The sequence below is a fragment of the Anarhichas minor genome, unplaced genomic scaffold (assembly GCF_050575085.1).
Source record: "Anarhichas minor isolate MPS153535 unplaced genomic scaffold, ASM5057508v1 ptg000058l, whole genome shotgun sequence".
NCBI classification, from domain to species: domain Eukaryota; kingdom Metazoa; phylum Chordata; class Actinopteri; order Perciformes; family Anarhichadidae; genus Anarhichas; species Anarhichas minor.
The window spans coordinates 3,524,163-3,540,079 of NW_027466504.1; the positions used below are offsets into that span (position 1 = coordinate 3,524,163).

General features: G+C 41.5%; 1 protein-coding gene and 1 long non-coding RNA gene across 6 annotated transcripts in view; both read right to left on the reverse strand.

Annotated features, from left to right (window-relative positions):
- The window catches only part of LOC142932738 (stromal membrane-associated protein 1-like), a 96,035-nt gene that overhangs the window by 46,399 nt on the left and 33,719 nt on the right, over positions 1-15,917 (reverse strand). For 3 of the 5 annotated variants that reach the window (XM_076076774.1, XM_076076775.1, XM_076076777.1), the window contains one exon: positions 14,037-14,114. In XM_076076774.1, coding sequence (XP_075932889.1) covers positions 14,037-14,114 — 78 coding nt within the window. The remainder of the gene's footprint in view (positions 1-14,036; positions 14,115-15,917) is intronic. The other 2 variants (XM_076076776.1, XM_076076778.1) reach the window with 1 other exon arrangement.
- LOC142932739 (uncharacterized) lies at positions 1,732-14,030 on the reverse strand. The gene is made up of 2 exons (XR_012947521.1): positions 11,248-14,030; positions 1,732-11,138 (listed from the first exon to the last, which is right to left on the reverse strand). It is a non-coding gene; the product is annotated as an uncharacterized LOC142932739 (long non-coding RNA).

Genomic DNA, 15,917 nt, shown 5'->3' on the forward strand with positions numbered 1-15,917 from the left:
AATGATGAGGAGCAAAGGGAGCGAGATGAGGAGGACAGGTAGGGAAAACAGAAAAGAAAAAGGACATAAGGAGAGGACGGCAAAGGGAGAGAGAGATGGGAAAAAATAAACGGTGCAGCGTGTTGATAACGCATTATCAATACAGACTGAGATATCATTTAGTCTGCAGCACCGCAGCTACACCAGGACACACACACAACAAAGTCCCTGTGTGTGTGTGGCACCGCAGTATGTCAGAGGCTGTTAAGTGTGCCGGGCTGCTGCAGTTCTGCACCACTCAACACAGTCCGTCACTCAGCTGGTGGCACCCGCACGCACCGCATCGCACCACACACACACACACACACACACACCTAAAAGGTTTTGTCACAGAGAGGAGATCTTAAGCTGCCACACGCAAGCATCTCTTCCACCCCGGTTACATTCATCTGACAGTCAGCACACACACACACACACACACACACACACACACACACACACACACACACACACACACACACACACACACACACACACACACACACACACACACACACACACACACACACACACACACACACACACACACACACACACACACACAAGAGGTAAAAAAAAAAAGAGGTAAAAAAGACACACACTCGTACAAACGGGCACAAACAATCACAACACACACACACACTTGAGTGTTTGAGGAAGGTCACGGTGTGGTCTGACGGCTGATGCGTGACGGTGCTGTTCAGGGAAAGAATACCTAATCAAATCAAAACAGCAGCAACTAACACACACACACACACACACCAATTTAAACTGGGTATTTTCAGGTGTTTTCAGAAGGGAATCGTATTTGTCGCTAACCAGGGCATCGAGATCCTCGTTAGGCTGTGTTTTTTGAGTAAGTGGCAGCTTCAGGTTGGAATTTGTTAGGTGGATTTAGGGAACACGCAGACACACAGATGCGCCGACTCAGGGAAACACACACCCGATGCCCAACTTGTCTCTGGGAACTGGCTTGACAGAACGGATGTGATGCATGGGCATACGCACATGGATTTAGAGAACACACACGGTGGGATTTGGGAACGGCATGCGCAACACAGAGAATTTTCCTCCAGATTGTAGTGTTTGTACCATAGACTGTATAATAGAAGTGGACGTAGTTGTCGTGACGTCACCTATTGGTTTGTAGACTGCTGTTTTGAAGCCTCGAGGTTGACGTGTTGGCCGTAGCCATCTTGTTTTTTTGCAGTGAATGGAAGTGATCACTCCTGTTAAGCACTTTGTGACTAATGTCTGTGAAAAGCGCTTTATAAATACATTTTACTTACATACTTACCATATTTGGACTGTGTACGAATGACAGAGACGCCGTATACAACTCTGGTAGCGGTAGTGACCTGTCAATTACAAGTTAGCCTGACCCTTAAGCATACTCTGCTTTATGGTCTATTTGACTCTAAATGGACCATCATTTACTAAATGAACATCATGCTGTATTGAAGAAGACTTAAAACTAGAGATTGAGACCATAAACTCATGTTTACAATGTTTACTGAGGTAATAAATCAAGAGAGAAGTAGAGTCATTTTCTCATAGACTTCTATACAAGCAGAGGAGTCGCCCCCTGATGGACAGTAGAGAGAATGCAGGTTCAGGGCACTTCCACAATGGCTTCACTTTTCAGAACCGGATGTTGGCAGATTTGAGTGTTTTAAACCTTTGGAAATCAAAAAGTTTCTCTCAGAATCTCTCTTAATCAGAATCAGCTTTATTGGCCATGTATGCGTACGCATACCATCATATCCATCTTTGGCATGATTCACATTACATTACAGTCATTTAGCAGACGCTTTTATCCAAAGCGACTTACAATTAAGATTCTATCACATTTCTACACCGTAGGCACAACTACGGGAGCAATTTTGGGGTTAAGTGTCTCGCTCAAGGACACATCGAGGTGCAATTAGCCGGAGCAGGGGATCGAACCGCCGACCCTCTGATTGAAAGACGGCCCTGCTATCCACTTCGCCACATCCCCACCTTTACAGAAACAACTCTTAATTCAATATGTTTTTATAACGTAAAACATTCAATAACATCATTAAGCTGCCTCTGTGTACCTTTACAGTAAATTAGCTCCATGAGGCACCGAGAACATAGAATAACAGCAGTAATATTATCTCTGTGAAAATAAATAGGTTACGGAACATCTCCCTCACACACGTCAGCAGGGACCTGACACAAATCTACCACCGACAATAAATCCTGTTGTATGATATGCTTTACAAAGCCCTGAGCTCTGAGAATGCCAACCTGCTCTGTTTGGAGCGGTAAGCTGGGATATAACTATCTCAGTGGTATATATATAGGCTCTACAGCGGGGGAGGTTGGATGTGTATGTTTACCATTGCTTGTGTGTGTGTGTGTGTTTTCTTGGGATACAGGCTTGATTCTCTTCCTCCAGCGGTGCAAATCTACCTTATTGATTAGCTTCCATGTGGCTACGCTATCGATCCTCTGACTGCCAGACCTACAGACAGCACTGCTTTATATGTGTGTGTGTGTGTGTGTGTCCCGTTATTAGTCACAGAGCGCTGCTCCTTTGGCTGCCCTTCACATCGTCCGCTCAAACTAACTCCAATCGACCACAGATATGCTTTAGCTGCTGTGTGTGTGTGTGTGTGTGTGTGTGTCACATCCAATCTCACAGAACCTTTGAGAGCCCAACTCAGTCCAGATGTACAGAGCACCTAGTGATACGATGGTCCCAAAATCCCCGCACGGAATGAACAAAGATACACACAAATGCATCTTCACACACAAACTCACACACACACACACACACATACACACACACACACACACACACACACACTCCTTAATTTCTATCTCCAACAAAAGGCAAGCGCCAATGTTGCATGAAGGAAGGCAGCCTCTTGTTCTCTTTGATAATTTATTCATGGGGCTGAAAAGAAAAAGACAACACACGCCAGCACTCCAACGGGACGACACAATGATTTAGTCTTCTGGAGAGGGAGAGAGGGAGAGAGCGAGGAAAAGAGGGACGGACGAATGCAGGACAGATGGAGATGAATGGAGGTGAGGAGAGTGGAAACAACTAGAAAGAGAGATAATGGAGTCACTCGTTCTCCCCCTAATATAGCACTGTGTGTGGAGTACACTGTCCTCTCTCTCCACTTTGTCACACACCTGTTCCCTCTCTTTCACACACGTTGTTTTTACCATCAAGACATTTTTTTAAATTTACTCATCTCAAAAAGGGAAAATTTGCCACCTTTTTATGTGGATGTCCAACCAGTGTTGTTGGTAAATGCAGTCGACTGAAGCAATACATTCCTCAGTGTATCCTCAGAGTATGCAGCTGCAAAAATCTGTTGTTCTTCGTGCGCCCAGCAACGTAGACGAGACAGTGACATAGTCACGTAGGATTTCTAGCTGTGGGTATGAGTCGTTCAGTAGAGAGAAGGCAAGTTCAAGACACTTCCACACTGGCTTCCCTTTTCAGAACCTGCCGCCTGTGTAACTCGAGCAAAAAAAACAGAGCCTCCTTGGTCTCTTCACTTGTATTGCAAACTAGCTACATTTCCAACTGGGAAAATGGCATCCCAAAATATGGGTGCAGAGGATACATTTTGTAGTCTTGAAGCTCTTTTGCCGACTCGGATATTCAGCCGTATTCATTCAGAGTATACGGCAGTGGAGAGGGGCCGAGGCTGTGGAGAGGACATGGCCGGGCATTAGAGGCTTGTGCGCAACGCATCGTGGTACATGTAGGTGCCGGCTCAGGGACCACGAGAACTCCGCTTCCTCGGTCAATACAGCACACACTGAGGAATGTATTGCTTCCATTTACCATCCCTTTAAGAGGCCATTGTTATCTGACACCAACAGTGGCAAACATAACAAAAAAACTATTATTAAATCATCTGAGCAAATCCGAGAATACCAGTCAACTAATGTAAAAAATCATGATGAAACACGTCCACAAGCCTGACCTTTGCCCCCACCTAATCCTCATAACATTTAAACACTAAAAACAATAAATGTCCGAATGGCTTACTTTCAGAAGATTTGTGAGAGGACACAAGTAGATTACACACACACACACTCAAGATGCCAGCTTCCAATCAGAGCTGTAGTGTAATTAGTGCCTACAGGCACTGGGTAGGAAGTGCAGAGAAGGAGACAAAGTTGAGCTTTGACAACCCCAATCAAGCTGAATAAAATTGGTTCATTGTAAGACAGAGGGAAAAAAAGACTATTGTAGTGTTTCTGTCAGGCTGAATGTCTGTGCATGACTGACATTCATAATACACTTGTGTGCAGTTTTCTTTCCCATATTACTGATAAATGTGCCTGTTCTGTAAATTTAATCTCAAATCAGACGGAGACGTCTCTTGCTGGTGATATATTATAACCAATTCACTTTGAGATGGCTGAGCAGAAAAGTCAATGCTTAGTTAATTTTACATTTAAATGCCCAACATATGCCCAGAGTTCCTCCTGTCAATTAAAATATACATCAGCCTGCCTGCCCTTCGGCTGAAAACACAAAAATAATTGATTTAGTCTGTGAGGAGAGAATTTGAGTGAAATACCGTCGACGAGGATTTCCTGAAAACAGCAGGGCATGAAAGAGGCCACACAAAAATATTGCTAAGCTACTACTAAACCATAAGTGCTGGCCTTAAAAAACAAAAACTCTTACATCACCCCTCTCCAATTAACAGAAAATGATTAAAGCACATTCAGAGCCCATATGCTGTGCTGGAACTCATCCAAACATCTTCTGCAACGCCAGATATGCTGACTACATTAGACATGCTTGAGGTTGGGATGTTCAGGCACGAGCATGCCATCCATTAAGAAAATGCTATGAGATACCAAATACATGTATATGGATAAGCACCTAGAGAACTCAGCACTTGGATGAGCTACGAAGCAAAGCTTCAAATGTATTTATCAGTCTTCATTCAAACAATTTTTTTTTTTTTTTCAACTAATGCTTTGTAGTCATTCTCTGTCTCTTTGTAGTTACTTTGTGTATCTTTGTAGTGATTCTCTGTCTCTTTGTAGTTATTTTGTGTATCTTTGTAGTGATTCTCTGTCTCTTTGTAGTTATTTTGTGTATCTTTGTAGTGATTCTCTGTCTCTTTGTAGTTATTTTGTGTATCTTTGTAGTGATTCTCTGTCTCTTTGTAGTTGTTTTGTGTATCTTTGTAGTCATGTTCTGTCTCTTTGCAGTTTTGTGTATATTTGTAGTCATTCTTTGTGTATGTTTGCAGTCATTTTGTGTCTCTTTGTAGTCATTACCCATCTCTCTGTGGTTTTGTACCTCCTTGTGGTTATTTGGTGTGTCTTTCTAGTTGTTTTGTGTATCTTTGTTGTGGTTCTGTGTCTCTTTGTAGTTGTTACGAAGCTCTCTGTGGTTCTGTGTTTCTTTGTGGTTATTTTGGGTCTCTTTGCGGCAGTTTTTATCTCTTTGTAGTTGTTTTGGTTTCTCTGTACCGTAGTCTTTTTCTGTCTCTTTGTAGTCGTTTTCTGTTTATTGTGTAACATTTTGGAGGTGAGGAACAGGGGAGCCCCCAAGCCTTTGGGGCCCTGGTAAGCACCATATCCTGACAGGCCACCTGTGTGTGCGCTTTAGGGTTAACACACACCCATCATCAATCACCAACCTGGATTGTTGTCAATGGTAATATTTTTAAACATTCTCATTTTCTGCAATGTCTTTTGCACACCATGGTATTAAGGTTAGGGAAGAATTGGGGTTATGACAAATAAACTATGGTTAAGATATGGTTAAGGTTTTTGGCTAGTGGCTAATATGATTAGTAAAAAGGTAAATGGCAAATGGACTGTACTTGTATAGCACTCTTCTAGTCTTCCAGCCACTCAAAGCGCTTTTAACACTACATGTCATCATTTACCAATTTAGACCCATGATACAGTGATGACAGGGGCTACCATGCATGGTGCCACCGGCCCATCAGGACGAACTGACATTCATACACCGTAGGTACGACTACGAGAGCAATTTGGGGTTAAGTGTCTTGCCCAAGGACACATCGACATGGACTAACAGCTTTACCACTGAGCCACAGTCACCCCCGTAACTACAGGTCTGTGACGGGATGCAAATTTGTGCCTACATGAACTACTACATGGACTCGTTACCCCTCTATCAACAATCCCAAGCTCAAAACCCCTTCTTTCTGTCTTAACACATACAGTAAAGGACAAACAACCTGCTACACTGGAACTGAATGCTTGGATGTAAATCATAAGCTGCAGATTGGCCAAATAATAACCAAATTCCTACGATACTGGGCTGGTACTACAAAATCTGTTTAATGAAGTTGAAATTTGTAAATCTGCAAACAGTTGCAGCTTTCATACAAATACAAAACACACAACCAAAACAATAAATAAAATGAACTCTCAGGCTCTGTTATGCGCAGTGTTTGCTCAATGCCCAGGTCTTAGAATTGTAAGAGAAACCCTGCTGATATTAACGTAAAAATGATTGAGGACATAAGTCAATAATGTAGAAATCATGAAAGTCGTGTCCATATATCGTACCATTAATCAATAGCATAAAAAGGATTGAGGTAATATTGACCAATCACGTTTGAGCAGGCTTTGGTTGAATGCTGGTAAACAGTTTGTGTGGAGAGCAAAGGAGGCAGAACTAATTGTCCAAAATGCAATCTTGGAACCCATCAGCTTTTTATTAGCCTAGCTAATTGACCACAATGTGAAACAAGTGTGGTTGTAGTAGTCGTCCCAATTCTCGCATCTCAAGTTGCTAACTGGACTGTAAACAGTGATCGACACATGGAAGAGGACGTCTCCCAAACCTGAAGCCCAAACATGTGGGCCGTTGCCCCCAGAGAGAGTCTTCATCAGACCCATAACAGATGGGTTTCCGAGATTGGACTGACATAAATATTACAATCACAGAACTTCTGCAATTTATTCCCTTGTCCTCGAATAACACACAACAGTACACACCCACATTTTACAACTCAATTATCCAAACATGAGTTGCACCAAAAACGAAATTGTAATCAAAGCAGAAATGGATGGGTAATCAAAACTCAAATAAACCCCCGACAACACTGCTGCAGAAACTGTGGGGACATAACGAATGCTTCTATCATTTTCTGAATACAAAGTCTTTTGAGGCGGAGTATAAGTATAGATGCAATATAATAAATTAATCATTTGTTATATTAAATCTATACTTCATTAGGTAGAATACAAACAAGAAGGGGGGGGGGGGGGGGGGGGGGGACAAAACCATACTCCAGTAGTAGGGTCAACCCTCTTAGTTGTTTAGTAGTTTAAGAAATGGGTTGAGTGACCGGTGAAGGATTTCCAGATGCTCCACAGAATGATGTCGAGGCTCTTTTTGTGCCCAGAACTGTGACACTTATGAATAATGTGATATTTGCTTGTTTTTAAGTTGTTGTTTTTACATGTATTGTTGTTTCAACTGATATTGCCCATTTCATTATCCTTGTTTTCAATTGTTGCATCAATTGTGATTGGCCTTTCTTTAATCGATCAATTGTGTATACTGTATATTGTTTTCTTCTACCTTCAGTGGCTGCTGAGCTGCACTAATGTCCTGTTGGAAGTAGTGTTAGTTTGTGTGTTAGTGTCAGCGCTGTAGTGGCCATATGTCTTTCAAAATGTTGTCTCAGGTGACCATCTTAGCCTCACCTGTGGGGATCTACAAAGCCATCATGTTAACGGTTATTTTCATTGTTGATTAAAACTCACACTCAAAAATATGCGGCAATGTATGAGGTTAATCGTCATTTCATAAAATCTGGCAAAAAAACTAATTAGCAGAGGCTGAGGGGCGGCGATGTACTTGGCAGTGTGTGTGTATGGTGGTTCAGTTAGCTGTTAGCTTATAGCTAAACCATCCAAAACTCCAAAAGTGAACAAACTGTTTTTCACCCACTATGTCTCGGGGCGCAGAGCAGCGGTTAGGGAGAAGCGATAACACAAGCTCTTGTACCACTTGTGGCCCCCACCGCCCAGGGGCCGGTTAAGAGTAGTGAGTGAGGAGTCAGTTAATAGCGGTATGAAACAGCTAATAGAAGGTGTTTTGAGAGAGTGTGAGTCACCACAACAAGTGAAGTTTGCTGGACCAGAATGCAAGATTAGCCGTGGACAGACACGGAGGTGCACGCTCACTCGCACACAAGCGATCGAACGCATGATCCTCCTGGCTAATTGTCGAGATATCGTGTCATCGCTAAAGGTTATCTAATCAAGTCTAATTTAAACTAATCATCAACAAAGGAAAATCAAGGGTCTATGGACAGAGAGCGTTGTATGACATTTGTCTCTCAATTTGGAAGATCAGCACAAACTATTCTCTCTGCAGCTGGAATCCAACAATATTAGAATCAGTAACTGCTGCATTCACAGTATTCTACGCTGGATTTTAATAAGAGCTGCTTCCGCAAACCTCTCAGAGGAAGAAAGGAAATGAAGTGATGTGAACGGAAATGAAACACCGAGGCTGATTAAAGCTTGGACTGCTGCATCCAGTATCTCATCTGCAGATATGCAGGGTGTATTATCTGTGTGCAAAGATGAAAGGGGGGCTATAGGGTTTGTGTCATGATGGTGGAGTACAGTGTGTCTTTGTCTGAGAGAGGGAAGGTGGGGGGGGGGCACACAGCAGACTGAAGGGTGAGAACAGTAGGGTGAGGCAAGTAGAAAGTAAGTGAGGGACAAGGAAAGAGAGGGGGGAGAGAGAGAGAGAAACGTGGCTGTCAGCATGTTTCCTGCTATGCTGGAGATTAAACAGCTTTTATCACGTCAGCATACACTTGGACTAACAGCTCTCTCTCTCACTCACACACACACCAGAAATATCCTCAAACATCTCCTCGACACTGGGGTTCATCGACAGCAGGAGGTCAGCCGATGAGGGAGAAAAAGAAGATGGATGCCACAAATCTCCACAAACACACTGACAAACACACTGACACACACACGTTCCTGCAAACATGCATCACAAACACATGCAAACATCAATGTGTAACATGTCAGCAGTTCAAGAGAACGGCTGCAGAGTCTTTCTTCCCTTTCCTCTCTCTTTCACACGTATGTATCGACTGCCATGTTAGCAGCAATGGAAAACTGTGTGTGTGTGTGTTTCATGCTCCGTCGTTGGATGGGGACTACAATCCCCAGATAATACATCGATCTGTTTAAACCACCTGTTTAACACTGGCTTGGGCGGTGCTGTACTGGCTGACAATACGTTTGTTGTTGTTGTTGGCTACTAAATAATAATAATCATTAATACAATTTCAAAAATACTCTGAATATACTATAAAAGAGCCAAGGTCCTGACTGGTCCAGACTGAAATATTATGCTATATATTAGACGGATTGCCATAACATTTTGTAAAGACATTAACGGTCCCCCAAGGGACGCATGCTAATGACTTTGGAGATTCCTTTCTCCTCTAGAGCCACCATGAGGCTGACCATTTTGGATTGGACTAAAACAACTATTTGGGGGACTGCCGTGAAATTTGATTCAGACATTCAGTTTCCTAAGACAATGAATTGTAATAGCTTTGTTACTCATCCGACGTTATTTTCAGCTGGTTAAATATTGTCCAGTAAAGTGTTGCAGGAATGAGTCCTAAAACCCGGAAATTAGTAAGCACTTTTTCACCTTCTGTTTCCTTGTCAGTATATTGTTGTAAATATAACCCTGATTACCAGATTTACCACAGTACTTTCACCTTATTTAAAAAAAGAAATGTATGGGTGGTATATTTTTTTATTTTTATTTATTACATTAAATATTGGTTGAATATAAAAGTTTTTTTTTATATATATATATATATATATAATAAATATATATAATAAAACCTTACTAAAATGGTAATCTTCTGCAATTTTAAGCCTGATTATTTGTATTAAAGTTTTCAACCATATTTATAGATGATTTAATTATTTTCACAAGTGTAAATATCTTTCATTAAATTTGAAATAGCCCAAAAAATACAAGAGATATCTTGTAAAATGAAAGCAAAAAACTATATTTCAATAATCAGTGAGTTATTTACCGTTATTTTACAGTATTTTATTGCCGCCCCAGGTGCCGGAATATTACCTTTTTTTTTTTACTTCAAATGTTTAGTAATCTTAAAGAAAAGAGCTACATATTTACATTTTCGTGACACCTTTAGCTTTTCATCAACAGTAAAAGCATCTATGGATAAATCAATAATAAAGTTTGAAAAATACACATTGACAACAGTATTTCTTTAAAGGTAAATCATTTTTTATAGGAGGTATATCATTTTATTACATTAAATATTGATTGAATAAAAAATATTTTTTATATTAAATTACATCATAAAACCAGAGTCCAATTGTTGTTTTTTAATGGGTTTTTAGCTAGATGCCTGAAATTAGAAATGCGGTTAACACAAGCTTTAAGAAGCAGTGTGTAGGATTTAGTGGCATCTAGTGGTGAGAAACTGAACGCCCCTCCGCCCACTCCTTACTTCCCTAGCTTGACGGAGGGCCGACAGCTTCAGCTCAAGTAAAAACACAAGAGGCCTTCTCTGGAGTCAGTGATTGGTTCGTCTGTTCTGGGCTGCTGTAGAAACATTGAGGACTCTGTGCAGAAGACCACTCCCGTGTAGATATTAAGGGCTCATTCCAAGCTAATAAAACAATAAGTATTCTTAGATTGTTAGTCTATGGCTATATGGATGCATCCCACTCTGATTGATATGATGCCAATGAAGGCTAAGGCTGAGTCAGGCAGGCAATCTTAACAGCTTTAAGAGCAGCGGCACACAGTTGTAAAAAGGCCCCGTTGGTTGGTTTATTCAGGAAGACGGTGTAACAATATCCAAAGAGTCTGGAGGTAAATGTGTTTTCACCGATTGGAAATAATCACATGCACACTGCTTTTGATTCCATTCAAATAGAAAGCAATATTTATTTTCAACATTGACTTTCTTCTGACACTCGAGCAAATTGGTCGCAGCACATCGGCAGTCTTCACACCAGCTTGTATTTCAAAACTCCACTAAAAACAAGACTGGGATTAACAGCAGGCACGCACACGAGTTGGCCGTCTGTAATGCAAAGACATTATGATGATTTTTAGGTTGTGGTTTTTTACAACGATGCCATAGACTTGGGTTTAATTGTGCATTTTGTGACTGCAGGGGACAATGTTTGTACCTCATTGGTGGGAAAAGCTCATCAACAATTCCCTCATTACTCCTAAACTCAGAGGAAAAAAGGAGAATCTTTATCTACACTTAACAGAACAGGGGTCACGGTCCGGTCCATTACATACATGGTATGTAGATAGATGCACGTAATGTGGAACCAGAGTTAACAAGCCCGAGTTTCGCCCTGGAAACTGTTGCCTGCCTTATGTGTCATGATCATAGATCGTATATGTAGACGTAGTCATCATGACAGCACCCATTGGTTTGTGGACTGCCATTACGAAGCCTCGATTTCGGCGATTTTACCGTCGCCCTCTTGGAATACGGCCGTCGTCATTTTGGCTTTTTTGCAAGCGATGAACAGAAGTGACCATATTTGGACTGCGAAGGGGTGACGTAGAGACGCCGTATACGGCTTGTCAATGACAGTAAGCCCGCCCTAAAGCATACCCTTTATGGTCTATTTGACTCTAAATGGACCACAATGTACTGAATGAACATCTTGCTGTATTGAAGAACACTTGAAACTAGAGATTGAGACCATAGACTCATGTTTACAATGTTTACTGAGGGAGTAAATCAAGAGAGAAGTAGGATCTCATAGACTTCCATATAATCAGACTTCTTTTTGCAACGAGAGGAGTTGCCTCCTGCTGTTTGAAGACTATTTTAAGTTTTAAGACACTTCCACATTAGTTGTACTCGTCAGAACCCGGAGGTCGCCTCCTGGTCCAGATGCACTCCTAATCAATAATGTAAACAATTATTAGCTAGAGCGCCACAACAGACATGATGGCATAGTAAATCTTATTTTCTAATTATTTTTGAGGAAATGCAACAATGGTTTTAAACTGACGACGTGGTGATTCATGGCCGAGGTTACAACCCATGAGCCATGTTGCCGTTTCATGATACACCATAGTACATTTTCAGAAACATCAGTTAAGAAACTGCAGATAAAACAACCAGACAGGAATGTCTGTGTTTTGGGCTTGTACAGCAAATGAAACACCTGAAAAATAAAGCTTCTCCATCACACTTTCGTGCAATCTTCCTTTGCACACGCAAAGAAGAGAGGCACACAAACATAAATCGGGACAGGAATATTGCAAGAGAATAGAAACCGTGTACTTTAACGGGCGATAAAAAGGCTAAAGAGTCCAGTTTATGAGCAGATGGAGGTCGAGTGAGAAATGAATGCAACGGAGAGCAGACCACTGTGTTACATTACACTCTCAGTGGGTACCGATGCCCATAGCCTTCATTCCATTTCCCTGTAGTCCATCTACCACACACACACACACACACACACACACACACACACACACACAGCTGAGAGCTACAATATTCCTTCACCGCTTCGCAGGCCATGGAAATATTGTGAATTTACTAACCATGACCCAGAAACACACACATACACTCCTTTAGTGCTCCCCCCTCTCTTTCTTTCACACACACACACACACACACACACACCACATAGATATACATGAGCACATACCACAGCCCTGGCATGCAAACACAGACACACACACATACACACACACACACACACACATATGCTGACGTGTGGACGGAGGTCGGCGGATGTGTGCGTTACTGCGGCTCATTCTGTTCGGACCGAGCTGGATTTACATTCTGCTCAAACCCTGGTTCATTTCAAAACGCATTTCTTAACACGTGGCAGTCGGTTAAGCTTTTCATTTATCTTTCCAGCAATCGTCCAGATTTACATTTTGAATCACAATGTGATGCAAGTAGCCTCACGTGACGTCAGGGCGTCTTTCTCCGGTGCAGTGAGTGTTAACAGCCTATCTACATTTAAAAAAGAAAAAAAGCTAAATTTAGATAAATCTGCCAGCAGCAAGGGCTTCACGTATTACTCGTGACATAACACTTTTTTTTTTTCTGAGTGTTCAGAAAGCAACAATGATATGTTGAAAATAAAGCTTGTTTGATGCAGCTGAGGTTCCATGTTTCACTTCTTCGTGGATGATACATAGTGAAACATAGTTCATGTGTTCACGCCCCCTGTGCATGAATGAGAAATGATCCATACTGATGCATGGAGCCAAACTAAAGCATCTGTGAGCGACATGAATGTTTATGAGGAGTTTCCCCTGAGCATTGGGATCCTGCGTCGCATAGGCGGAGCGACACTGCTGTCACACATCACGCATTCATGGCAGCACACTGACACACTTCTGTCTTTGTCCCCGTTTTCTGGCCTCCGCCAACACTTAAACAGCAATGTGCATGAAACGCAATCAATGTCAGCGCGCCGCATATGAATGTTCTACGTCTCGTCTTGTTATTGCAGGTGCACTCAGAAGGGAGTTTTTTTATGGCTAAAACTGAATTCAAGGGCCCTTACTGACAAAATCCTCAGCCACTACCGAGAGCCAAGAACCTCTATACCTACAGCTTAACAGTGATGTGCACATTCATTTGTGATCCATGACCCATTTTGCTGACCCCTTTCATTCCAAAGAAAAATGTGTTATTAACCACCCAGACAAATTTGAATAATAAAACAAATTGGCAAGTATTTACAGTGAGGTTTCAAAATTGTGAAAAAATGAGCCGTTGTCTCTGCTCTGAAACGCCCGGGCCACTGACGGCTCTTAAACCACGCCCAATCGCGGTGTGAGGGTTGAATACATGTTACACCAAGCTCCTCTACAGTTGCATTTCTGCCCCCAGAATCCTGGGACCTGTAGTATTTAACCAACTTTAACCTATGACAAATGACTGTTTTCCAGGTTACATGGAATCTATTATGAACGTTACTTGTACCTTTGTGTTGTTGAGCCTCTCCACTTTATCAACGTCCTTCTCTTTCTTCTTCTCCTCTTTTTTCTTTTCACGCTCCTTCTGGGAAGAAAAAAAGGGAAAGATGGTGTAAGAAGTGGCATATTTGCAACAGCCTGCACTTTACATGTTTGTCATAGCATCTACTAAAGCCACATATACACACACACTAAGGTTGGGCCCATAGAAATAGAACAGTAGATGGGACATCTCTCTTCAAATCGACGTAGCAGAATGGTCAGAGCGGCGGCCATTTTTATGTGTAACTTTTTATGTGACCATTGTAGCAGTCTAACTTCCACATAAACTAAATCGACTTACTGAAAGTCGCTGACTCACTGAGGGGAGTTTTGCAGTGACCACTAAAACAAACAGTAGAGTAGTAACGTTACAAGCTAGCCATCTTACTAGCGGGCAGCTGGCTATTTAGCTAGCTTGCTAATTCCACCATGCTTTAATGGCCAGCTGGCTTGTTTAGCTAGCTTGCTAATTTCCCCACAATTGAATGCACAGCTGGCTAGTTAGCTAGCCCACTGATGTGTTATTGTCACCATAACAACTAAAAACAATCGCCATTTTCTATTTCATGAGTGACCACGGAAAACCGCTCAATGTCCGTTCTACTCCAATTCAATTGATGGTCAGGCCAATATGGCTTTTAATGATATCAGTAATAATGCACATTCCTATAAACTTAATCTGACTGAATCCCAATGTAATTATGATTTAATACTGTATTCATATACTTAACGGTATAGATACAGCAAGTTATTTCGGCAACATATCTTACAGTGATAACTTTCTGTTATCTGCAATACCATAATTAGCATATAATACTGCTTAAGCATGCAGAAAGAAGGCACTTTTCTTCATTATATCACCATTCGACAACCATTACAATATTCCGAAGGAGGGAACATGGGGCCTAATGGTAATGATTTCTTGTACCTAATAGCAGGTTGAAAACAATTAGATCTCGCTCAGTAATGTGATTTTAATGCACTCACAATGCAGATCTAATGTGCAGACATTATTAGCGTACGGAGAGTTGATGTAGTGTTTGCAGGTTAATGGTTCCGTCTTGCTTTGTTGTATGCAAATGAGCCGGTGCTGATGCCAGCCACCAACAGGCTTTAGCTAATGACTGTCAGGCTGCCAAAGAGAGCAGCTTTAGCTTAGCGGGTTGCAGCCTACAATCTAGCCATTATAATAACAATAACGGTCTGATCCCTCTGTCTCCACTCTCAATGCAATTCATTTACTGGCTGTTTATGTGCAGTAGTAGTAGTTATTTATGATTGGGGCTATTTGTCTTAAGAACATGATAAACAATACTATATAATCATCAATATTTACAATGATGCAAATCAGCATGAAGATTGACAGGATGGATCTATCATTATTCTACAGTCACTATCTTTTGTGAGCGTGCATTCTGTATTTTTTTCTTCTTTTTTTTTTACTTCAGACTAATGGACTAGAATATTAAAAAGCCAAACACAACACAGTGCACAGCAAACACAGAGAGACTGAGCCAAATGTCAAGGCTAGCCATCGGGGATAATTATTTTATTTTTTTCGCTTGAATCTGAACTTTTGAAGTATTTTTTACGCAGACTTCATGGCAGTGGAATGGAAGCAACAATGGCAACTGTTCACACATGAACAGAAATACAAATACTGGCGTCTATTCCGTTCACACCGATTGACATCTTCGGTTGCTCATCTTCAGCACAGAGCATCAGCTATATTTTGGCTGAACTTCTGTTGACATCATCAGTAAATCTCGAGTATATTATCTTTGAGGCTGTGGCAGGCACCAAGTGTCTGACACTATGAGCTCATTAGACAATTTTTTCCAGCAGC